The sequence below is a fragment of the Podarcis tiliguerta genome (assembly GCF_965153285.1).
Source record: "Podarcis tiliguerta genome assembly, chromosome: W".
In the NCBI taxonomy this organism is placed as follows: Eukaryota; Metazoa; Chordata; class Lepidosauria; order Squamata; family Lacertidae; genus Podarcis; species Podarcis tiliguerta.
In genome coordinates, this window is record NC_139552.1 from 10571527 (window position 1) to 10591676 (window position 20150).

The window sequence follows — 20150 nt, forward strand, 5'->3', positions numbered from 1 at the left end:
GTCAGGAGTGCTCTGATGGTGTTTCCTGCTTGGCAGGGGGTTGGACTCGATGACCCTTGTGGTCTCTTCCAACTCTATGATTCTATGATTCTATGAATGAGAGTTGCAGAAATTAATTAAATCAATCTGAAGAAGGTGCAACCAAATTGATTTCTGCTCCTTGGGGCTTATCCACACTTACCAAGTGCCAGTGGTTTATTTAAAAGGTGGTCCCTCACCTGGGTTACAAACAGAGGTGGTATAGAGGTGAATTCTAAATACATTACTTCTAAATACATTACTTCTGGTAAATCAGCCACCATAGCCATTAGAGGGCCGTGAAAATTTGTGTCCCAGGCTTTTTAGACTCATCTAAAAAGACTCCCCCTTCATGGATCACTGCCTTGCCGTGGCGAAGGGGCTTGAATAACTCAGAGAAGCTATGAACTATGCTGAGCAGGGCACCCAAGATGAACAGGTCATAGTGGACAGGTTTGACCAAACGTGATCCACCTGGAGGAGGAACTGGCAAGCCACTCCAGTATCCCTGCCAAGAAAACTCCATGGACAAAGACAACAGGCATATAAAAGCTATGACGCTGGAAGATGAGCCCCTCAAGTCGGAAGGCGTCCAACATGCTACTGAGGAAGAGCGGAGGACAAGTACAAGTAGATTCAGAGCTGATGAAGCAGCTGGGCCAAAGCCGAAAGGACGCTCAGTTGCGGATATGCCTGCAAGCGAAAGGAAAGTCCAATGCTTTCTTTTCCAAAGAAAAATATTGCATAGGAACCTGGAATGTAAGAACCATGAACCTGGGTAAGTTGGATGTGGTCAAAAATGAGATGGCAAGAATAAATATTGACATCCTGGGCATCAGTGAACTAAAATGGACGGGAATGGGCGAATTCAGTTCGGATGACCATCATATCTACTACTGTGGGCAAGAATCCCGTAAAAGAAATGGAGTGGCCCTCATAGTCAACAAGAGTGGCAAAAGCTGTACTGGGATGCATCTCAAAAATGATAGAATGATCTCGATAGGAATCCAAGGCAGACCTTTTAACATCACAGTAATCCAAGTTTATGCACCAACTACTGGTGCTGAAGAAACTGAAATTGAGCAATTCTATGAAGACTTACAACACCTTATAGAAGTGACACCAAAGAAGGATGTCCTTCTCATTATAGGGGATTGGAATGCTAAAGTAGGGAATCAAGAGATAAAAGGAACAACTGGCAAGTTTGGCCTTGGAGATCAAAACGAAGCAGAGCAAAGACTAATAGAGTTCTGCCAAGAGAACAAGCTGGTCATCACAATCACGCTTTTCCAGCAACACAAGAAATGACTCTACACGTGGACATCACCAGATGGGCAGCATCGAAATCAGATTGATTATATTCTCTGCAGCCAAAGATGGAGAAGCTCTATACAGTCAGCAAAAACAACAACAAAAAGACTCACTCATTCCTGTGATCCAATGCAAGACTGTTAAGTAAGTAAACACTATATTTTAAGTTTACTTTATAAGATTATAAGTTGTTACCCTATTCTTTTTTTAAGAGGGAAACCAAAGGGAAGACAGTTTATAAGCTGGAATTGCTCAGAAGAGATAAGGTTTTGCAGCCTAGTTCCACAGCTTCTACATTTTGCTGCCAAATACGGGGTTTTAATACTCTGCTTAACCCACACACAGGAGATTGGACGGATAAATTGTAATAAATATTTCCTTTCCATATACTGTATAATATAATTATAATACATATAATGGGGTGGAGAACTGACTTGATGCTGAATTCATGGGCAACTTGTAACCCCTGCAAGTCTTCCATGCTGCCTACTGCAGGTGATCAAGCTGTTGCCTGACTGCAAAAATTTGCTGCCTGTGGAGGAGAAGTGTCCGGGTGTGTAGAGCAGGAGTATTAACCATGTATTACCGGATGATGTTTTACAGCGCCAACTTTCTGCTTTTTCCCCATTTGTCTTATGCTTTTACACTGATTGTTTTGCCGCAATGCCACTCTTAAGTGGTTTTCAACTTTACTTTTCATGTTAGCCGTTTTCATTCCAGAACAATGCCCGTCTTGTTTTGGAAATTGGGGAGAACTGAACTTTGGTTTAATTAATTTTGAAAAGGTGAAGGCTGCCAAAACACATCCAACTTTTGACTTGATAAGGATTTCTAATCACCAGCAAATTTCTGCCAAACAGTATCCATATTTATTTCACACAGCGGTTTAGCAAACTGCTCTGTGAGGGGGATAAGGGAGGGAGGGGTGAAGGGAGGTGTGGTGGTCAGGTGTATGGGAAAGGCAAAGGGGTGGTAGCCATGTGTGTGTGTGTGTGCGCACGCGTGTGTGTACACATACACACATGGATTCTAGAAGATGCCACAGAATTTTCCATAATGGACCATACACTATTTAACAGGACATGAAGGGTGAATCTGGCGTCAGGTCAATGGGGAAAGTTGAGGCTAGAAAGCTTGAAAAGAACTCACTTGAGATTCAGAGCTGTACCGTATTGGCCCGAATATAAGCCGCACCCGCAAATAAGCTGCACCTTTAAAATTGAAGGGTGGGGGGAGAGAAAAAAAGACAATACCCGGGCTGCTTCCTGGGGGGGGGGGGGGGACCACGCTGCATTGTCGACGATGTAAAGCCGTGAATATAAGCCACACTTTAACTTTTCACTGTCAGAATTTGGGGGGGGGGGTGGAGAGTGTGGCTTATATTTGGGCCAACATGGTATTCTGTCCAGTAAGTAATGGCTTTTTCCACCTGCCTTGCACATCCACCTAATGTCCAATAAACCTTCAGAATGGAGGGTGGTGCAAGGCACTTGTATTTTAGTGAGCTGAATCAAGTCATGATTATGAGTCATGGAGGTGGGGAGAGTGTTTGTATGAATTTAACAGTGCTTAGTTTATCTTTTGATTGCGATATTTTTATTGTTAACAGTGTTTTTTATTATAAATGCTGCATTGATTTGTTAAGCATATAATATGACTTTTGCTTTAATTGTGATGTTTCACTGACAATTTGTTAATTATTCTGTATGATTTATCCTGCATCTGTGATGTTCTTTTATGTTCTATCGTGTTGTCATTATTTATCGTTTGTAAGCCGCTTTGGGATTCATTTGAGTGAAAAGCAGGATAGAAATATAATCAATCAATCAATTTTAACACTCTCCTTAACTGGATGTTGCTATATGTCTTGCCTTTGCTTGGCTGGCTTCCTTATCTCTGTGTTTTAATATGTAACGGCCTCCTCCCACAGAGCTGGCAAACTGACAAAGTAACAGATAATAGGAAATTTTTCACTGTTATGACTGCATTTGAATGTTAATGGTGCTCCCAAGTGGTGAATGCAATGCAACAGCACTGCTTAACAAACAGTAAGAAATGAAGAAAGTCTGAAAACCTAATGATTTTAAGAATTAACTGTGCTGACAGAAGATTTTAAGCAGACGTAAATATATATGAGGCAATGTTATAATGGGGGGGGGTTAATGTTGCTGAACTGGATGCTTTTCTCATGGAGCAGCTACAAGAAATGTATAAATGAATGAGAGTTGCAGAAATTAATTCATAGAATAGCAATCTGAAGAAGGTGCAACCAAATTGATTTCTGCTCCTTGGGGCTTATCCACACTTACCTTGACAACCAAGAAGGAATAACCAATTCTTTTTTAGGATACTTTTGAAATTTATATAAGGCAGGAATAGCGGAAGAACAGGGCATAATAAAGTATTTCCAAGGGAAAGAAATTCCCAAAATACCAGAAGAGAAGATTGACCAACTAAATTCGCCAGTTACCATGATGGAGATACACCAGATTATTTCGCATTCAAAGTTGGGCAAATCACCTGATCCAGACGGGCTACCAGCAATCCATTATAAGAAATTGGAAGAGACATTAGCCATACCAATGAAATCACTTATGAACAAAATAATCTAAGATGGTAAAATCCCAGATTCATGGCAAGAAGCGAACATAATTCTAATCCATAAACAAGGATCGCCTTGTGAATCTGTTACCAATTATCGGCCTATCTCACTTTTAAATGACGATTACAAACTGTACGCAGGAACTCTGGCCAACAGACTGAAATCGGTACTAAAGGATGTACTTAATCAAGATCAGGCCAGATTCCTCCCAGACCATCACATGAAAACTAACGTGAGAGTAGTGATAGATTTAATTGAGTATTTAGACCTAAAGCCAAATAAGAAAGCTGCTTTCATGTTAGTGGATGCCAAGAAGGCTTTCGATAATTTATCATGGAATTTTTTAAAGAAAGCTATTGACCTAGCTATAATGGGAGAACAATTTACCAAAGGCATAAAAGCTATTTATGAAAAACAAAAAGCCACCCTAATAATCAATAATACAGAAACAGAATATATATCAATAGAAAAAGGCACAAGACCGGGCTGCCCACTCTCCATAGCTGTCAACATTTCCCTTTTTTTAAGGGAAATTCCCTTATTCCGAATAGGATTCCTCGCAAGAAAAGGGAAAAGTTGACAGCTATGCCACTCTCTCCTTTATTATTCATATTGACTTTGGAAATACTAAACTCGGTATTGAGGAATGAAGAAGAAATTAAAGGAATTATCCTGGGCCAAAAGGCTTTCAAAGTGAAAGCCTTTGCAGATGATTTAATAATTATAGTAGAAGACGCAGAATCGAGTATACCTAAAGTGTTGGAAAAAATATCAGCATTTGGTGAGGTTTCTGGATTGTACTGGATTTAAACTCAACAGATCAAAAACAAAACTAATGATTAAAAATTTAAGGGGTTAGGAGAAAAAGGAGCTACAGGATAAAACGGGTTTGATGATAGTGAAAGAAGCAAAATATCTCAGAATTGAAATAACAATGTAAAATATTAACCTTTTGTCAGGACTGGTCGTTGTCCTCTTCAGATCACCACACAAACGCTTCTTGTTCTTTTATAACTTTTTATTGCGTATTAACAAAACAATCTTATAAACGGTTCTTAAATATTATTCCTCAGAGTCACTTCTTTCAGATACCTTCTGAGCTCTGCTTCTCCATGACCAGCCACCCTCAAAATGGCGAAGGCGCCTCTCCCTTCGCTTTCCTGCTCTTTTTCCTACCCTCCTGGCTAGAGCTGGCCTGTATCTCCCCTCCTCCGAATCTGAGCTAGAACTTAACCCTTGCCTTTCCTGTGAACAGCCGATTCCTCCCTGTTGTTCTCTTCTATTAGATTCACTGCTCTCCTTCCCCCCTTGGGGAATGCTTTCTCCCTCTGACAAACTGAAAACTTCTAACTCTTCCCTGACACCTTTTTTGATGATAATTATAATAAATTTTAGAAAGAATTTTTTTTAAAATTGGAAATTTGGACCAAACTAAAACTTTCATTTTGGGGGAAAATCTTGGTAATAAAAATGAATGTGCTCCCCAAAATGATGTTCCTTTTTTCAAATGATCCCGATTATAGGGGAAATTGAATGTTTAGATAGGTGGAGAAAAGATTTCACAATGTTTATCTGGCTGAGTAAGAAATCCCGTATAAATAACAAATTACTGGTGGGTAAGAAAGAGAGAGGGGGCTTTGCACTTCTAAATTTAAGAAAGTATTACGAGGCAGCGTTCCTGACGTGGATTAAGGATTGGATCTTGTTAGAGAAGACAGATTTACTGGACTTGGAGAGTTACAACAACAGATATGGGTGGTGTCAGAGCTGGCTCCTGGTCCCAGCTCACAGAGGACCAACGCTAGCCGGTAGTAATGTACAAAAGTCTTTATTGAAGTACAGTTTCCATTTTCAAGCCGCAGCGCCCCAGCTCTACTTCTAGGGTTTAGACCGGCGAAGCTCCATCTGAATCTCCGCCCCCTGTACACCAGTTTAAGACTCTAGCCTTACTCCACCTCTTCCGTCTCTCCTTTCTCCTCTGGGTCCTGCTACCCTCCGGGGTCCCTTCCTTCCTGGACTCTTCTGAGGCTGACGATGACCCCCCTGACTCCTCCCGCTCTTTCCGGCGGGCTTTGGGACCTGGCTCCCTATCCGGGCTGCCGACTGTGCCGCCCTCCTGTACATTTGAACTTGGCGCGCGCGCCCAGCCTTCAACCTTCCTCTCAACCGTTTCCTCGCTCCCCGATGGAGGCGTGGCCAGTCCTGCCTCATGTCCTCCCACTGGCAGCGCGCCGCCTGATCCCGATGCCTGGGACTCCTCCCCCCTACTGCACTCTGGTGTGGACGCTGGTCCGGATTTCCAACTGCTGCTCTCTGAGTCCCCTCTGGCCCCTTCTTCCTGGGGTGTCCCCCTGGGCACCCCCCTTGCCCTGACCATGGGAGCCCCTTTCTGTGAATCTTCCGATTCACTGGAAAGACTCAGAGACCTCGGACCGCTGTCATCGCTGACATTTCCTTCGGACTCCTCCCCCTCGCTCTCCATTTCCTCCCTTTCCTGTGCCTCTGCTCCTGAACCCCTGACATCCATCCCCCCCTCGAAGCCCCCCCTTCCCCCCTCCCCTCCTTCAGGTGTGGGTGCTGGGTGCTCCGTCGTTGTGGGGGTGAATGCCGGATACAGTTCGTCCCCCTTGGCGTGCATCCAGCCTGATAAGTCCGGCTCGTCCTCCGTGCTCTCGCCGACCTCGATTTCCTCTGCTTCCATCTCTGTGCCGCCGTGCTCGAACCCAAGGTCCTCCCCCAGCACGTCCATGTCCATCTCTCCCCCGGTCACCTCTGGGGCCGTTGCCTGCCAAGGACCCCCCAGCCACTTCCTGCTCCACCGCTCCTCTGGTCGATCGTCCCACCAATAAGAGCGGTCTGAGGCAGACCCCGAGGGCGATCCCTCCGGGGAACGTGTGTCTAGTGCCGGTTCTTCGTCCGAGGTGAACCCCTGGAACGTGCTGGCTGAAAGCGTGGGTGTGAAAAGCCAGTCGTCGAAATACGCGGCTGGCATGGGCCTGTGCGGGAACAAGGCATGAAACTCTTCCTTGAGAAGAGGCTCGTCCAAGGCATAGTCCGGCACCCAACGGTTGGCGCTGGCCGGGGTACCTTCGCTGGCGAGAAAATATTCTACTCCCTCTTCCCCCCATCTCGAGTCTAAAATCTCTGTGACCTGGTTGATGGGTTCCCCTCTTGGCGACCCCCTCCTTGTGGGCGTCTCCCTATACGGGTCTGGTGCCGTGCCCGGCGCCTGAAATCTGTGAGGTGCTTTGTAGGGCGTGAGCACTGATCTATGGAACACTGGGTGCATTCTGGATCCCTCCGGAAGTGTCAACCGGAAGGCCACTGGATTGATCTGTGCCTCGACTTGGTAAGGTCCTAGCTGCTTATGTCCGAGCTTCTTCTTCGCTAACGATCTGGCCGGCACTGCCTGGGCTGCTAACCAAACCCAGTCTCCCACCTGTATGTCTTCCCCAACCCTTCTGTGCTTGTCAGCCTGCAGTTTGTATGCGTGCTTTGCTAATTCTAACTGCCTCCGAAGTTGTTCGTGAACTTCCTGCAATTCTGACGCTAAGACTTCCGCTGCCTGTGGCTCCCCCTCCCCCAGTCTCTCTAATCCCGGGAAGGTTCTGGGATGCCTCCCGTTGTTGGCGAAGAACGGTGTCACCCCCGTGGACACGTGCTTCGTGTTGTTGTAAGCGAACTCAGCGAGCGGCAGGTAGTCCACCCATGTTGCCGGCTGCTGATTTGCATAGCATCTCAGGTACTGCTGCATGATGGCGTTGACTCGCTCCGCTTGTCCGTTGGTCTGCGGGTGTCTCGCCGACGCTAGGTTGATCTTGACGTTCAGGAAACCCATCAGCTTCTGCCAGAAGTTCGAGATGAACTGTCGCCCCCGGTCGGACAAGATAGACCGTGGCAGACCGTGAACCCTGAAGATGTGGTCTATGAACAGTTTGGCGGTCTGTTCCGCCGTGGCCACCTTCGCGCACGGAATGAAGTGGGCCATTTTGGTGAACATGTCCACCACCACTAGCACTGCCGTCTTGCCTCTCGAGCTGGGTAAATCCGTGACAAAGTCCAGGGCCACCCTCTCCCACGGTTCGCTCGGTGTCTGCAGCGGTTCGAGCAGTCCCGCCGGTGGTTTGTGCACTGACTTGGCCCTTTGGCAGGTGTCGCACCTCGAGACGTAATCCGCGACTTCCACCCTCATCTTGGGCCACCAAAAATCCCTGGCTACTAATTCTGCCGTCTTCTCTTTGCCAAAGTGCCAGGCGGTGGGTGCGTCGTGCAACTGCTGCAGTACCTTCGCGTGGAGGTCGTCTCCCGGTACGTAGAGGGCCCCTCTGCGGATGAGCAATCCGTCGCGTATCTGGAACTCGTCGTCCTTCACCGTGCCCTTGTGCACCTCCTCCATCTTGGCTTGTGCAAAGGGGTCTTCCTGCAGCGCTCGACGGACAGCTTCCAGGTCCACGGTTGCTGAAGCGCACGCCCACGCTTCCGGTGCGAAAATGTGCTTGGCCGCTGCTGGTACCGCCTCTTCGAGGTATTGCGGCTTTCTGGACAGTGCATCTGCCATGATGTTGTTGTCGCCTGGGATGTACTCTATCTTAAAGTCGAAATCTGCAAAGAACTCCGCCCATCGTATGTGCCGCTGGTTCAAGAACCTTGCCGTACGCCAGTACTCCAGGTTCTTATGGTCCGTGCGAACCTGCACTGTGTGTTTGGCTCCGATGAGGAAGTGCCGCCACGCCTTGAATGCTGCATGAATGGCCAGCAACTCCCTGTCCCAGATGGTGTAGTTCTGCTCCGACTTGCTGAGCTTTCGAGAGTAGAAGGCACACGGTCTCCAGTCCCCATGCGGGTCTTGCTGCAACAGTACTGCTCCCACGGCTCTGTCCGAGGCGTCCGTTTCAACTCTCATCGGTCTGCTGGGATTCACGTGCAGTAGCTGCTCTTCGGACGAGAAGAGACGCTTGAGGTTCTGAAAGGACTGCTCCGGTTGCTCCGTCCAGATGAACTTCTTCTTCTTGGAGCTGAGCGTGTCGGTAATGGCCGCTGTCTGCATCGCGAACCCCTTGATGAACTTGCGGTAAAAGTTGGCGAAACCCACAAACCGCTGGACCTCCTTCCAATTGCGCGGGCTCTTCCAGTCCAACACTGCGCGAACCTTGGCGCTGTCCATGGCGAGCCCCTTGTCCGACAACTTGTAGCCCAGGAAATCTACCTCCTTCCTGTCGAACTGGCACTTTTCCAGCTTGGCGTACAGCCTATGCTCCTGCAGTCTCTGCAGAACTTCCTTGACGTCTCCCTCGTGGGTCTCCTCTGATTCTGAGAATATCAGGATGTCGTCCAAGAAGCAGACGCATTTCTTGTAGAGGAGACCCGCCAGTACGTGATGCATGAAGGCTTGAAAACAGTGGGAGCCATTTTGTAATCCAAAGGGCATAACTCTGTATTCATAGGTGCCCAGGGGCGTGAACATGGCAGTCTTCCATTCGTCGCCCTCCCGTATGCGAATCAGGTTGTACGCCCCTCGCAGATCCAACTTCGTGAAAACGCGTCCTTTCCTCACCGTTGTGAGCAGGTCGTCTATTTTGGGCATAGGAAAGGCCGTGGGCTTGGTCTTGGAATTTAAGATCCTGAAGTCCACTACAAGCCTTTTTGGGGGCGTGGCCTTCTTCTTCACAAAGAATACAGGACTGCCCCCCACTGCCTTCGACTCCCGGATGAAACCGCGCTTCAAGTTGAGGTCTACGAACTCCCTGAGTTCCTGCAGCTCGTCTTCAGACATGGAATACAGTTTCCCGGTTGGCAGCGTCGCCCCTGCTAGGAGGTCAATCTTGCAGTCATAGGGCCTGTGGGGAGGCAGCTTGTCCGCTTCTTTCTCGCAGAAAACCTCCAAAAACGCTGCATACTTGAGTGGCACTGCTTGCAGCGTGCCTAATTGTAGCTGCGGGTCATCCTCTTCCCCTTCCGGGCTAGGCAGAATGCAATGTTCCGCACAGTAGGAGGAGCCGAAGGTCAGTTGGCGCTGGTACCACGCCAAAGCTGGGCTGTGCCTGTGCAGCCAACTCATGCCCAATACTACAGGCGTGTCCGACAGGTGGGTGACATTGAAGCTGATGACTTCTCGGTGATTCCCAATTTGCATCACCATCGGAGGCGTTTGCTGCACCACTTGCCCCCCCCAGCAATTCCCTGCCATCCACCGTGACAACCTTCAGAGGCAGCGTGGCTGGCAGTAGTGCTATGTTGTGCTGTTGAATGAAATCCAGTCCTATAAAGTCTGCGTTACTACCAGAGTCAATGGTAATTGGCACTTCCATAGTGAGTCCATTGGGCAGTTGGAGCGACGCTGTAAGCTGCACCACTGGTTTGGGTGGGAGGGGGTTTGTGGGTTGCAAAATTTCTGGGGATTGCTTCATTGACTTGTCTGGCTGGACCCCAGTGCCTCTTCCTCCAGCCAGACTCTGTCGTTTCCCTGCTGTGGTTCTCTCTGCTGAGTTGCGTCTGTGACTGTTGCAGAGGCTGCAGTGTGCTTATGGAACCTCTGGGGACACTCTTTCGCTATGTGCTGAGCACTTTCGCAGATGTAGCACTTCCTGTTCCCTCTAGGAGGCTTCGCTTTGACTGCTCCCGGTGTTAGGGCTCTGGTAGCTGACTGAGCCCTGGCACCTCCAATCTCCATCGGTTCTTCTCCCCCTCCCTGCGAGGGTGTGGATTGCGCACGCGCTGCATCCTTGGGAAAGAGGGGAGGTGCTCTCGCTGGCGTACGTCCCCAACGTCCTTCTTCTCTGTTCCATGGACGTTCTTCCAGACGCACCCCAATCTCCAGCGCCCGCTGGACCACTTGCTGAGTGCTCTTTGGTCTCTCCCCCCTTGCAATCTCATCTTTCACATTGGCATTCAAGCCTTCCCAAAAAAGGTCTCTGACTGGAGCAGAATCCTTCTCCCATCCCAGCGCATGGACTAATCCAAAAAAGCGGGAATGGTACTGCCTCACACTGGCTCTGCCTTGTTTGAGCCCATGTATGTCTTTTCTGGCAATATCGATGTCTATCTTTGATAAAAAACACGAATCCATCGCTTTAATGAAAGCATCCGCATTTTGGAGCGCCGGATCATTATCTCTCCACAGGTTGCGCAGCCACGCTTTGGCTTCCCCATGCAAATGGGACAAGATAAACCCCACTTTCTCTCGCTCATCTCTAAAGTCTTTTTCCAGCAGATCCAGCGCAAACAGCAGGTCTGCTCGGAAGTTAGGGTACTGCTGTAAACTCCCGTCGAAATGAGATACCAGGCTGCCTCCTCTTCTCCCCAGCCCAATGCCCTCTGATTTGGGTCCCGGTTGCCCCTGTTTAGAAAGCACTTCCAACCTGGCTTGGAGATCCCTGCAGGCGGTATCCATTTCCTCTTCCCTTTTCCTGGATGAAAGTACCTCCGCGTTGAGTTGACTCACTGCATTTCGCAGGTCTGTTAGTTGCTGTTCTGTAGTCATCTTGCCTGATCTGTGTGAGCTCGCGAAGCACCAATCCTCTTCCCTCGCTGCGTCGACTCACGTTGCGAGGTTCTTGGTGCAAAACTTTTCTGGAGATGGAGCTTACTGTCAGAGCTGGCTCCTGGTCCCAGCTCACAGAGGACCAACGCTAGCCGGTAGTAATGTACAAAAGTCTTTATTGAAGTACAGTTTCCATTTTCAAGCCGCAGCGCCCCAGCTCTACTTCTAGGGTTTAGACCGGCGAAGCTCCATCTGAATCTCCGCCCCCTGTACACCAGTTTAAGACTCTAGCCTTACTCCACCTCTTCCGTCTCTCCTTTCTCCTCTGGGTCCTGCTACCCTCCGGGGTCCCTTCCTTCCTGGACTCTTCTGAGGCTGACGATGACCCCCCTGACTCCTCCCGCTCTTTCCGGCGGGCTTTGGGACCTGGCTCCCTATCCGGGCTGCCGACTGTGCCGCCCTCCTGTACATTTGAACTTGGCGCGCGCGCCCAGCCTTCAACCTTCCTCTCAACCGTTTCCTCGCTCCCCGATGGAGGCGTGGCCAGTCCTGCCCCATGTCCTCCCGCTGGCAGTGCGCCGCCTGATCCCGATGCCTGGGACTCCTCCCCCCTACTGCACTCTGGTGTGGACGCTGGTCCGGATTTCCAACTGCTGCTCTCTGAGTCCCCTCTGGCCCCTTCTTCCTGGGGTGTCCCCCTGGGCACCCCCCTTGCCCTGACCATGGGAGCCCCTTTCTGTGAATCTTCTGATTCACTGGAAAGACTCAGAGACCTCGGACCGCTGTCATCGCTGACATTTCCTTCGGACTCCTCCCCCTCGCTCTCCATTTCCTCCCTTTCCTGTGCCTCTGCTCCTGAACCCCTGACAGGTGGCTTCTTCTTTTTCTTCTTTGGCGATCACTTGTAGCCGAGTAAGATTGTCTTAAATAGACACGGTTTTAACAATGAGTCCGTAAGTGACTGTGGAGGCCAATTCTGGACCCACACGTCCTTCCACAGTGGGGACATTGATTTCCGGGCAGGAGTTGAGCACGGTGTGGATTTGCCAAGCGTGCCTTCCTCTTAGCACGTTTCTCCCTTGCATCCTGAGTTCGAGTGTCTTCAAAGCCCATGACACCTTTGGTAAAGGCTGTTCTCCAACTGGAGCGCTCACAGGCCAGTATTTCCCAGTTGTCAGTGTGCATGCCTACCTTGGCTACAATAACGTCAAAGTCCACAGTGGGTTTACTAACCATATAGTTAGGAATGATACCAACCATTACTTGAACCTCAAACGCCATGGTGGCTGTCCCCATTAGAGGCCTTCGCAGTTAAAAATATAAATATGAAGAGCAGTTGGGGAACTTACAGCCAACTACTAAAAGAAGATCAAGGGCAAATGAAATTGAAATCATTTGAAGAGATAAGGCATTATCTCACCGATTGGCTACAATACCACCAGTTAAATAATGTATTTAATTCAGATAAAAAAATAGGTTTCGGAAAAGAAGAATCCAAATTACAAATTATATTATTAAAGAACAATAAGAAATTATTATCTAAAATTTAAGATCTATTACTTGAATGGGACCTGAAAGGTGAGCAAGTAAAATATGTTATGGTAAAATGGGCCCAGGACATCAGCCACACAATGCAGATGGAGCAGTGGGAAAACTTTGGAGACCAGACATCAGATTTACCGCCTGTTACACCATTATGGAAAATCTGGTAAAAATGTTATATAGGTGGTATATGACACCCTCTAAATTAGTCAAGGTATATAAACTAAAATCCAACCAATTGAGGGGACAATGTTCCATGTATGGTGGGGATGTGAGAAAGTTAAGAACTTCTGGGGATGTATCCATGAAGAATTAAAGAAAAAAAAGTTCGAAATTTCTAGAGAGAAGAAACTGGAGGCGTTCCTATTGGGTATTTTAGGAAATGACAGCCACAGGATAAGAAAAGGATGTTTTTATATGCCACAGTCACAGCCAGATTGCTACCTGCTAGAAATTGGAAAGGAGACATCATTCCCACTAAAGAAGATTGGATAATTAAATTGTGTGAATTTATAAGATTGGCCAAATTAACGGCAGCCATAAGAAATCAGTCCAACCAAAATCTAAGGAAGGAATGGCAATGTTTTGAGGACTATATGAAAAAACACTGCTCCAAGGATAATATATTGCTATGCGTAGAATAAGTATGTAAAGATGAATCAAACTAAGGTAAAATTAATAATGGATATATATTGGATAATACAAGACACAATGTTAAACTATTTATAGTATAAAGGATGTCAAGTTGTGGTGGAGGGAAGCTACACTGGTGAAAGTTTTAGTATTTCTTTATTTTTGTGTATATGGGTTTTGTTTTGTTTTGGTTTTTTCCAAAGTATGATATGCAAAATGGAATAATGATTTTTCTTTTACTTTTTCATTTTGAATAAATAAAAAAGTTTTTTTTAAAAAAAGAAACTAGCTGTCAGCCATCATATACTATACCATAACATTTCCACATTAAGTAAGTTACTTGGCGTACAAGTTCTGTGAAAGGAATGATTTTACCTTAAGAGATGGACACTCAGACTGTTTTTAATTTGCTTGTATCACTGCCCCCAATGATTATTAGTTACTTACCCTCCGTTGGTTTCTTCATGGCCTTCATTATGCACGGCATGAAGTCAATCTGCTTGTCTGGGCCAAACAACAACAAATCCATGGCTTGTTCTTCCAGCACCATCAACAACATACAGATACCTACAACAATGAAAATGAGAAAGTTCAGAAGCTATCACTGGGTGTTGGCTTAACTCCCGATCTTAATCCACAACCAAAACAAAACCTACTTTTGTAATTGCACCTGCTAGCATGCCACTCAAACTTTTAATCTCTGGAGCCCTCTAGAGCTTGGGAATACAACTCCCATCATCCCTGGCAGCAGACCATATTGACTAGGGCTGATGGGAGTTGGGAGTCCAACAACATCTGGAGGGCATCATGTTAGCTTCCCCTGTTTTTCATTACACATTTCTTTGAACAGGTTGCACAAACATAGTTGAGATGGTGTAATTTTTTTAAAATGATATATGCAACAGTTCAATGCCACCAAAAAATGTCTGATACAGGTAAAGGAGGGAAAGTTTTCATTCTACAAGGAACAGGAGAAAAGGAGCCTCAGGGCGCAAGCCTGCAGCCCTCTAAATTCTATCAGACTACAATTCCCATCAGCCCCAACTGGCAAGCTAATAGTCCAAGATTATGAGAAACATATTCCAGCAACATCTAAGACCACAGGTTAGTAAGCTTTTAGCTATATGGACCAATGGTCAAATTCAGTGTAAGGTAGCTTTCCGTGTGTGTGTGCGTGTGTGTGTGTGTGTGTGTGCATGCATGCACTGGAGGGGAAGACACACAGACTGAGTGTGGGGTGGTTGTACCCATGCTCACCCCATGCCCATTTTGGGGGCACACACAGTGCTGGCATGAAGCCCTCAGAGGTTTTGTTATGAGCCAATGTTGCCCATGCGCCAAAAGACAAAAAGGTTTAGCCATCTCTGCTGTACTACAATGCTACCACTCTCTATAGAATGGTTCATGCCTAACATCTCAGCTTGCTTCTACTCACCTAGCCAGTAGTTTTTGTAACTGGTGGGATCATACAGATGGCGAGGCAACAAGATAAGATTCCCCTTCTCAACTATTGCAAGGTTATAAGTATCAGAGTTTTCAAAGTGGTCCAGCTCTATGACTCTGAACAAGCACGTCAACACTTCCTGGATGTTGTAATAGTCGTCCCTGTCCACCTTCCCCAGGCTCCTGGCTTTCAGGATGGCCCACTGGCGAATCTGTGGGTTTGGAGGGACACTAGGAATTACTACAGTAAGGAATCACAACAGTAATTGTTAAGACAAATTGGGGCAGGAAGCAAGTTGGCATGAAAAGCAACTATTATAAAGCGTAAAATAAAGGTTCAAATTCCAAACCAGACAGCCTAGATATCTATTTCTAGAAATGCTTATTTGAAGGTTGTGAACTTCCTAGCCTCCTCACTTCCCAACCACCCTAGACACTGAGGGACAAGAGACCACCTTTTAACAGCAACCTTTAAAAAAAAAGATTCTGGGCAGAATTACTAAAAATAGAACTGTGTTAATGACAATGTAGAACAGTTTGGATGTTACTTTGGGTTGTATCCTGTGTCAGTCCTATGCAGAGCAGGCCCACTGAAATTGATGGGCGCTGTCAAGGATGCGTATGGTTGCTCACGAGTAAACAGCCAGGACTCCGACCTGCCTTTTTATAGGTTTTATTTGGTGCAAACTATGTACAGTGCAGAAGTCCAAAGTTCATGTCTGCCTCAGTCAGTAGCAGATTCCAAGAGTGGGTTCTTCCGCCCCCCCCCCCCATCATAAGAACCTGGACACCCCCAATCTCCTCCTCTTTTCCTTATGTTTGATTCCCTTGCGAAAACTGGGCGACGGAAGCTGCATGTCTGTTTTCCTATCGTTCCTGCCTCCCTCCCCCCTTTTGATGGCAGTCCCCTGACAGGCACGATCAACTTAGGTTTGTTAACTTCAATGGGTGTACTCTTAAGTATAAGTTAGTTCTCAATCAATCTCCTTAATTGGCATAGTAAGAGTATGTCGTATACATGGATTGGAAAACAACACAGGTAACAAAACATAGTAGGAGGCACTTTAGGATAAAACTGTCCAGACGCTGTGAGATACAAAGGTGGCTCTTAGGACCTATGGTGACGTAATTTCATGGCGTCACTCCAAAATCTTGCCGCATTCTCCAAGTCATTCCTACAGTTATTCAACAGATAGGTCACCCTGGAAGATCCCCTCCTTCAATAAGGGGGCCAAATACTAATCATTTATTTTTGCATAAACTGGGCAATGAAATAAAACGTGTGTGATAGATACAGCCTGTTTTGTGCCACAAGGGCAGTACCTTCAGAATAAGGGATTTTCAAGAATCTAACATCTTACTAGATGGCAAGATGTGAAATCTTGAGAGGGAAATAGCTCTGCTTAGGTGGGGAGCATAAAGGTAATGTAAAGATGGAGGGCCCTGGCCAAATGAGGGTAGAATTCCCAACCCCAATGGGGAACAGGTTTTATTGGCTGTACTGCTAAGGGCTTGGAATTCAATCTCTAGGATTCTGCACTTGATTGTCTGGAATGCTTCCAATTGTGGGAGCATAAGCAGCGACTCGAGTGATAGGCCACATGTTCCGATTCTGCTTTCAATGCGAGCCAACCATTTGGAGTGGTGGGATTCCACCAGCATATGGAAAGTTAAAGAAGATGGGTCAGACTTCTTTATACGCAAACTCGGCCAAGAGGAGCAAGGCCACCCAGTCATCCTGCTGGTAACTGACGTAACAACACAGGTACTGCTGCAGTGTGTTGTTGGTTCTCTCTGCCTCTCTGTTGGTCTCCAGATGATGAGCTGAAGAGAGGCACAGTTCCATGTCCAGAAGTTGCATGACCTTCTTACAGAACTGGGAGGTGAATTGGGTTCCTCTTTCAGACACAATTCGCTGTGGCAGACTGTGCAGCTTGAAGACATGATCTACGAAGAACTGGGCTGTCTCTTAGGCTGTTGGAAGCCCCTTGCAAGACACAAAATGTGCCATCTTGGTAAACAGGTCCACCACCACCCAGATCACAGTCTGCTGTCACGAGGACGGCAGTTCAGTAATGAAGTCCATGGCTATGGTCTCCCAGGGCCCCTGCGGTGTAGGCAGGGGTTGCAGTAGCCCCATCAGGGCTTCTTGTGGCCACTTGGCACGCTGACAGGTTTTGCAGGCGTGAACCTTGACGTCCTCAGGCACCCACGGCCACCAAAACTGCCGCATCTGAGATTGTCAGCTTGCATCAAGGTGCACACGGCAGGACACTGGGTCCCAGAGCACAACAAGTATTCAATTGCACAGCTTTACTTAGACTTGAAAGACTTGATAAAGATAAATGTAGAAACAAGACGGTGCTTGTTAATATGACCCAGCAAGAAAAAATGAGAATTCCTCCCTTTTCAAGAGAAGCGGGAGATATTTGCTGGCTGACTTTGTAATGACTGGAGGTAACAATTTGGGACTACATATAGTGCAGCTGTTTGCAGAAGTTTTTCATTATGAGCAAGAGAGAAGGCTGATGGATTTCTAGCAGCCCCCCCATAGGGCACAGAGGGGGGGGAATTGTGTGGTCTCCGAGAGACTGATTGATCGCCAAATGACTTATACCTGTGGAATACAGCTCATTTACATTGCATTATTACAAACAGTATGCTTAACAATTTACAGTAATAACTTAACAATGTGGAAGCTACTATGTTATTAAATCTCAAACGAAAAGCTTGGACAACAGCCCGGATTGGAAGATTGGAACGGAGTCAGGGAAAGCTGCGCTAGCAAATAGACAGTTGAAAAAATATATATACACAAATAAAGCTGTATTCAACAGATGAGAAGGATATATGATTTCTGACATGACTGAGAATCGCAGAGTCAGGGACGGAGAACTTTAAAGCGTTAAGATCAGAAGGCGGAAAATATGAAAACGAGAAGAGGCAGGAACAAAGATTTGGAGATATGCTTCAAAGGTCCAGACTATGGAGACTATCTGGACTATAATCGGTCATTTTTAAAAATTTTAGTTTATTATTTTTAATTGGATTATGATCCCGATATGTTGATTGGCTGTTTTTATTGGAAAACCAATAAAAATGATTTTTAAAAAACCAAAACCTGCCGCATCAAGTGATACAAGGTTTTATGCTGTCCGAAGCGGCCCGCCAGTGAGCTGTCGTGGCACTGACGTAGAACTTGGCCATCTTTCTCTGAAAAAAGCTCCATCCTGGTGCTTCACTCCCTCGGCGCAGCCAACTTGTCTTTGGCGAAGGCGTTGGCCGCCGTCTGTTGCTGGAAATCAGAGGGCCCCCCTCCCCAAAACTCTCCAGCTCTGATGCTTCCTTGCTAGTTCCCTCCGTGGATTGCTCTTCCATGTCCCACCAGTCTGAACCAGGCTCAAAATCCTCTTCTTCCCCAGTGTCACTCCCTGGTCCCTCCTGGTTAACTGGCTGCCACCACTACTTATCTAGCCAGTTCCTGACATTGGCTCAGTGTGGGCACAGACTCTGACAGGGCTACGTCTCCTGCTCTGCAAGACAGTTCTGTTCCAGCCCCTTTCCCTCTCCCCTTCAGAGCTTGAGAGGGTAGAGCAGAGAAAAGGGTAAAGCAATTTAGAGCTGAGTCACAGAAGGCTGCCGGGAGGGAGGCTTAAATGAGGGAAGGAGAAGTCGGAAACTCAATCCTGCAACTTACTAATGTGGAGTGTGTCTGGCTATCTCTGTGTGTGAAGCAATAAAAAGTTCATTGCTGGTCAAGTCTTTGTCAGCTTCTGAATTCCAGCAACAGATAATGTTCTGAAGAAGTGTGCATGCACACAAAAGCTCATACCAATAACTAACTTAGTTAGTCTCTAAGGTGCTACTGGAAGGAATGTTTTTATTAAGTTTCTTGTGGGCAGAGAATATCAAAATTTATGCAGAATTCTTTAAAATTCATATCTTCTAACTTGGGGGACCATCCTGCCACGTTCCATGATAAGACCTTGCATGTATTGTTGAGGACAGGTTGATTGTGCGGCTGGCCTGCTGAATTCCTTATTGGAGTTATAACTTCATAGTCAGACAAGGCTTGAACTTCATGTGCCCCCCCCCCCAGGTTTGTGTGGCACTGGGTGCTGAAAACTCTATTGAACTGTTCATTACAAGAATCATTATATCAATCCAGTTCTACAATTTGATTTGATTCCCCAACTTTGTCCACAAACACAGACCCGCCTCCTATCAAAGGGTTAGAGAACTCCTTTTTAGTAGTTAGAATTTGGGTTGTTGGTTTCAGGTCAGGGAGAGCTAATTCTTCCAGATTAAGAAATCTTCTTTGGAGCCATTCAACAGAGGTTATAGAATAACTTGAAGGGACAGCATAGTTATACTCTCTGATAGGAGGGCGTTCCTTATCAATTTGATTATCTTTGTTTATGGGGGGGGGGTCTCCACCTCTTCCCTTTGTTTACCTCTGTGTTGGTTAGACATTATTTCCATAATTTGATCCGTGATTGTATCAGCTTTCTCTGGAGGCCGAAAGTGAATAAGGGTGTATTGTAAGGAAGTCATTCTGCTAATGATTTCTTCCTGTGACTGGTAAGGGAGGGCTTAAAAAGAGTTTAAGTGTCTCTTTTCATCAAAGGCAAGGGAATCGTCAAACTCATTTTTGGAATGGTGTTCTTCTTGGCTTTTAGCAGGTGCTGAAAAGAGTACAGTAATGTTAGTAGGCAGGGAGCCCCGAAGTGTAGGTGCTGCCATGCTAAAAGATTGATTTCCTTCAACGGCAGAACGAGTATTATGTGACCCCTGTATCGGTGTCAGTTCTGCAGACTGAAGCAGTTAAATGGGCATATATGGGGTAAGGCCATCTCTCAAGTAAACTGGTTGCAAGCTGTTCAGTGTTTTATATACCAAATGGGCAACCAGTGCAGGTATGTGAGCATAGGTGTTATATGCTGACACGGTCTCATTCCTGTCAGCAACCATGATGCACCATTCTGCACTAACTGCAGCTTCTGGATCAAGCGCAAGGAATGTCACACATAGAGTGTATTGTAGTAATGCAATCTTGAAGCAACCATCCTTTTGCAGGAAGCGTGTTCTAACAGGCCCATCTATCTACTCCAGTATGGAGGA

The 20150-nt window shown here is 46.7% G+C and overlaps 1 protein-coding gene across 1 annotated transcript in view; it reads right to left on the reverse strand.

Annotated features, from left to right (window-relative positions):
- LOC310668822 (putative helicase senataxin) overlaps window positions 1-20150 on the reverse strand; it is a 286306-nt gene that overhangs the window by 215266 nt on the left and 50890 nt on the right. The window contains exons 5-6 of the mRNA XM_083422138.1: window positions 15022-15241; window positions 14034-14153 (exon numbers count right to left, since the gene is read on the reverse strand). Coding sequence (XP_083278264.1) covers window positions 14034-14153; window positions 15022-15241 — 340 coding nt within the window. The remainder of the gene's footprint in view (window positions 1-14033; window positions 14154-15021; window positions 15242-20150) is intronic.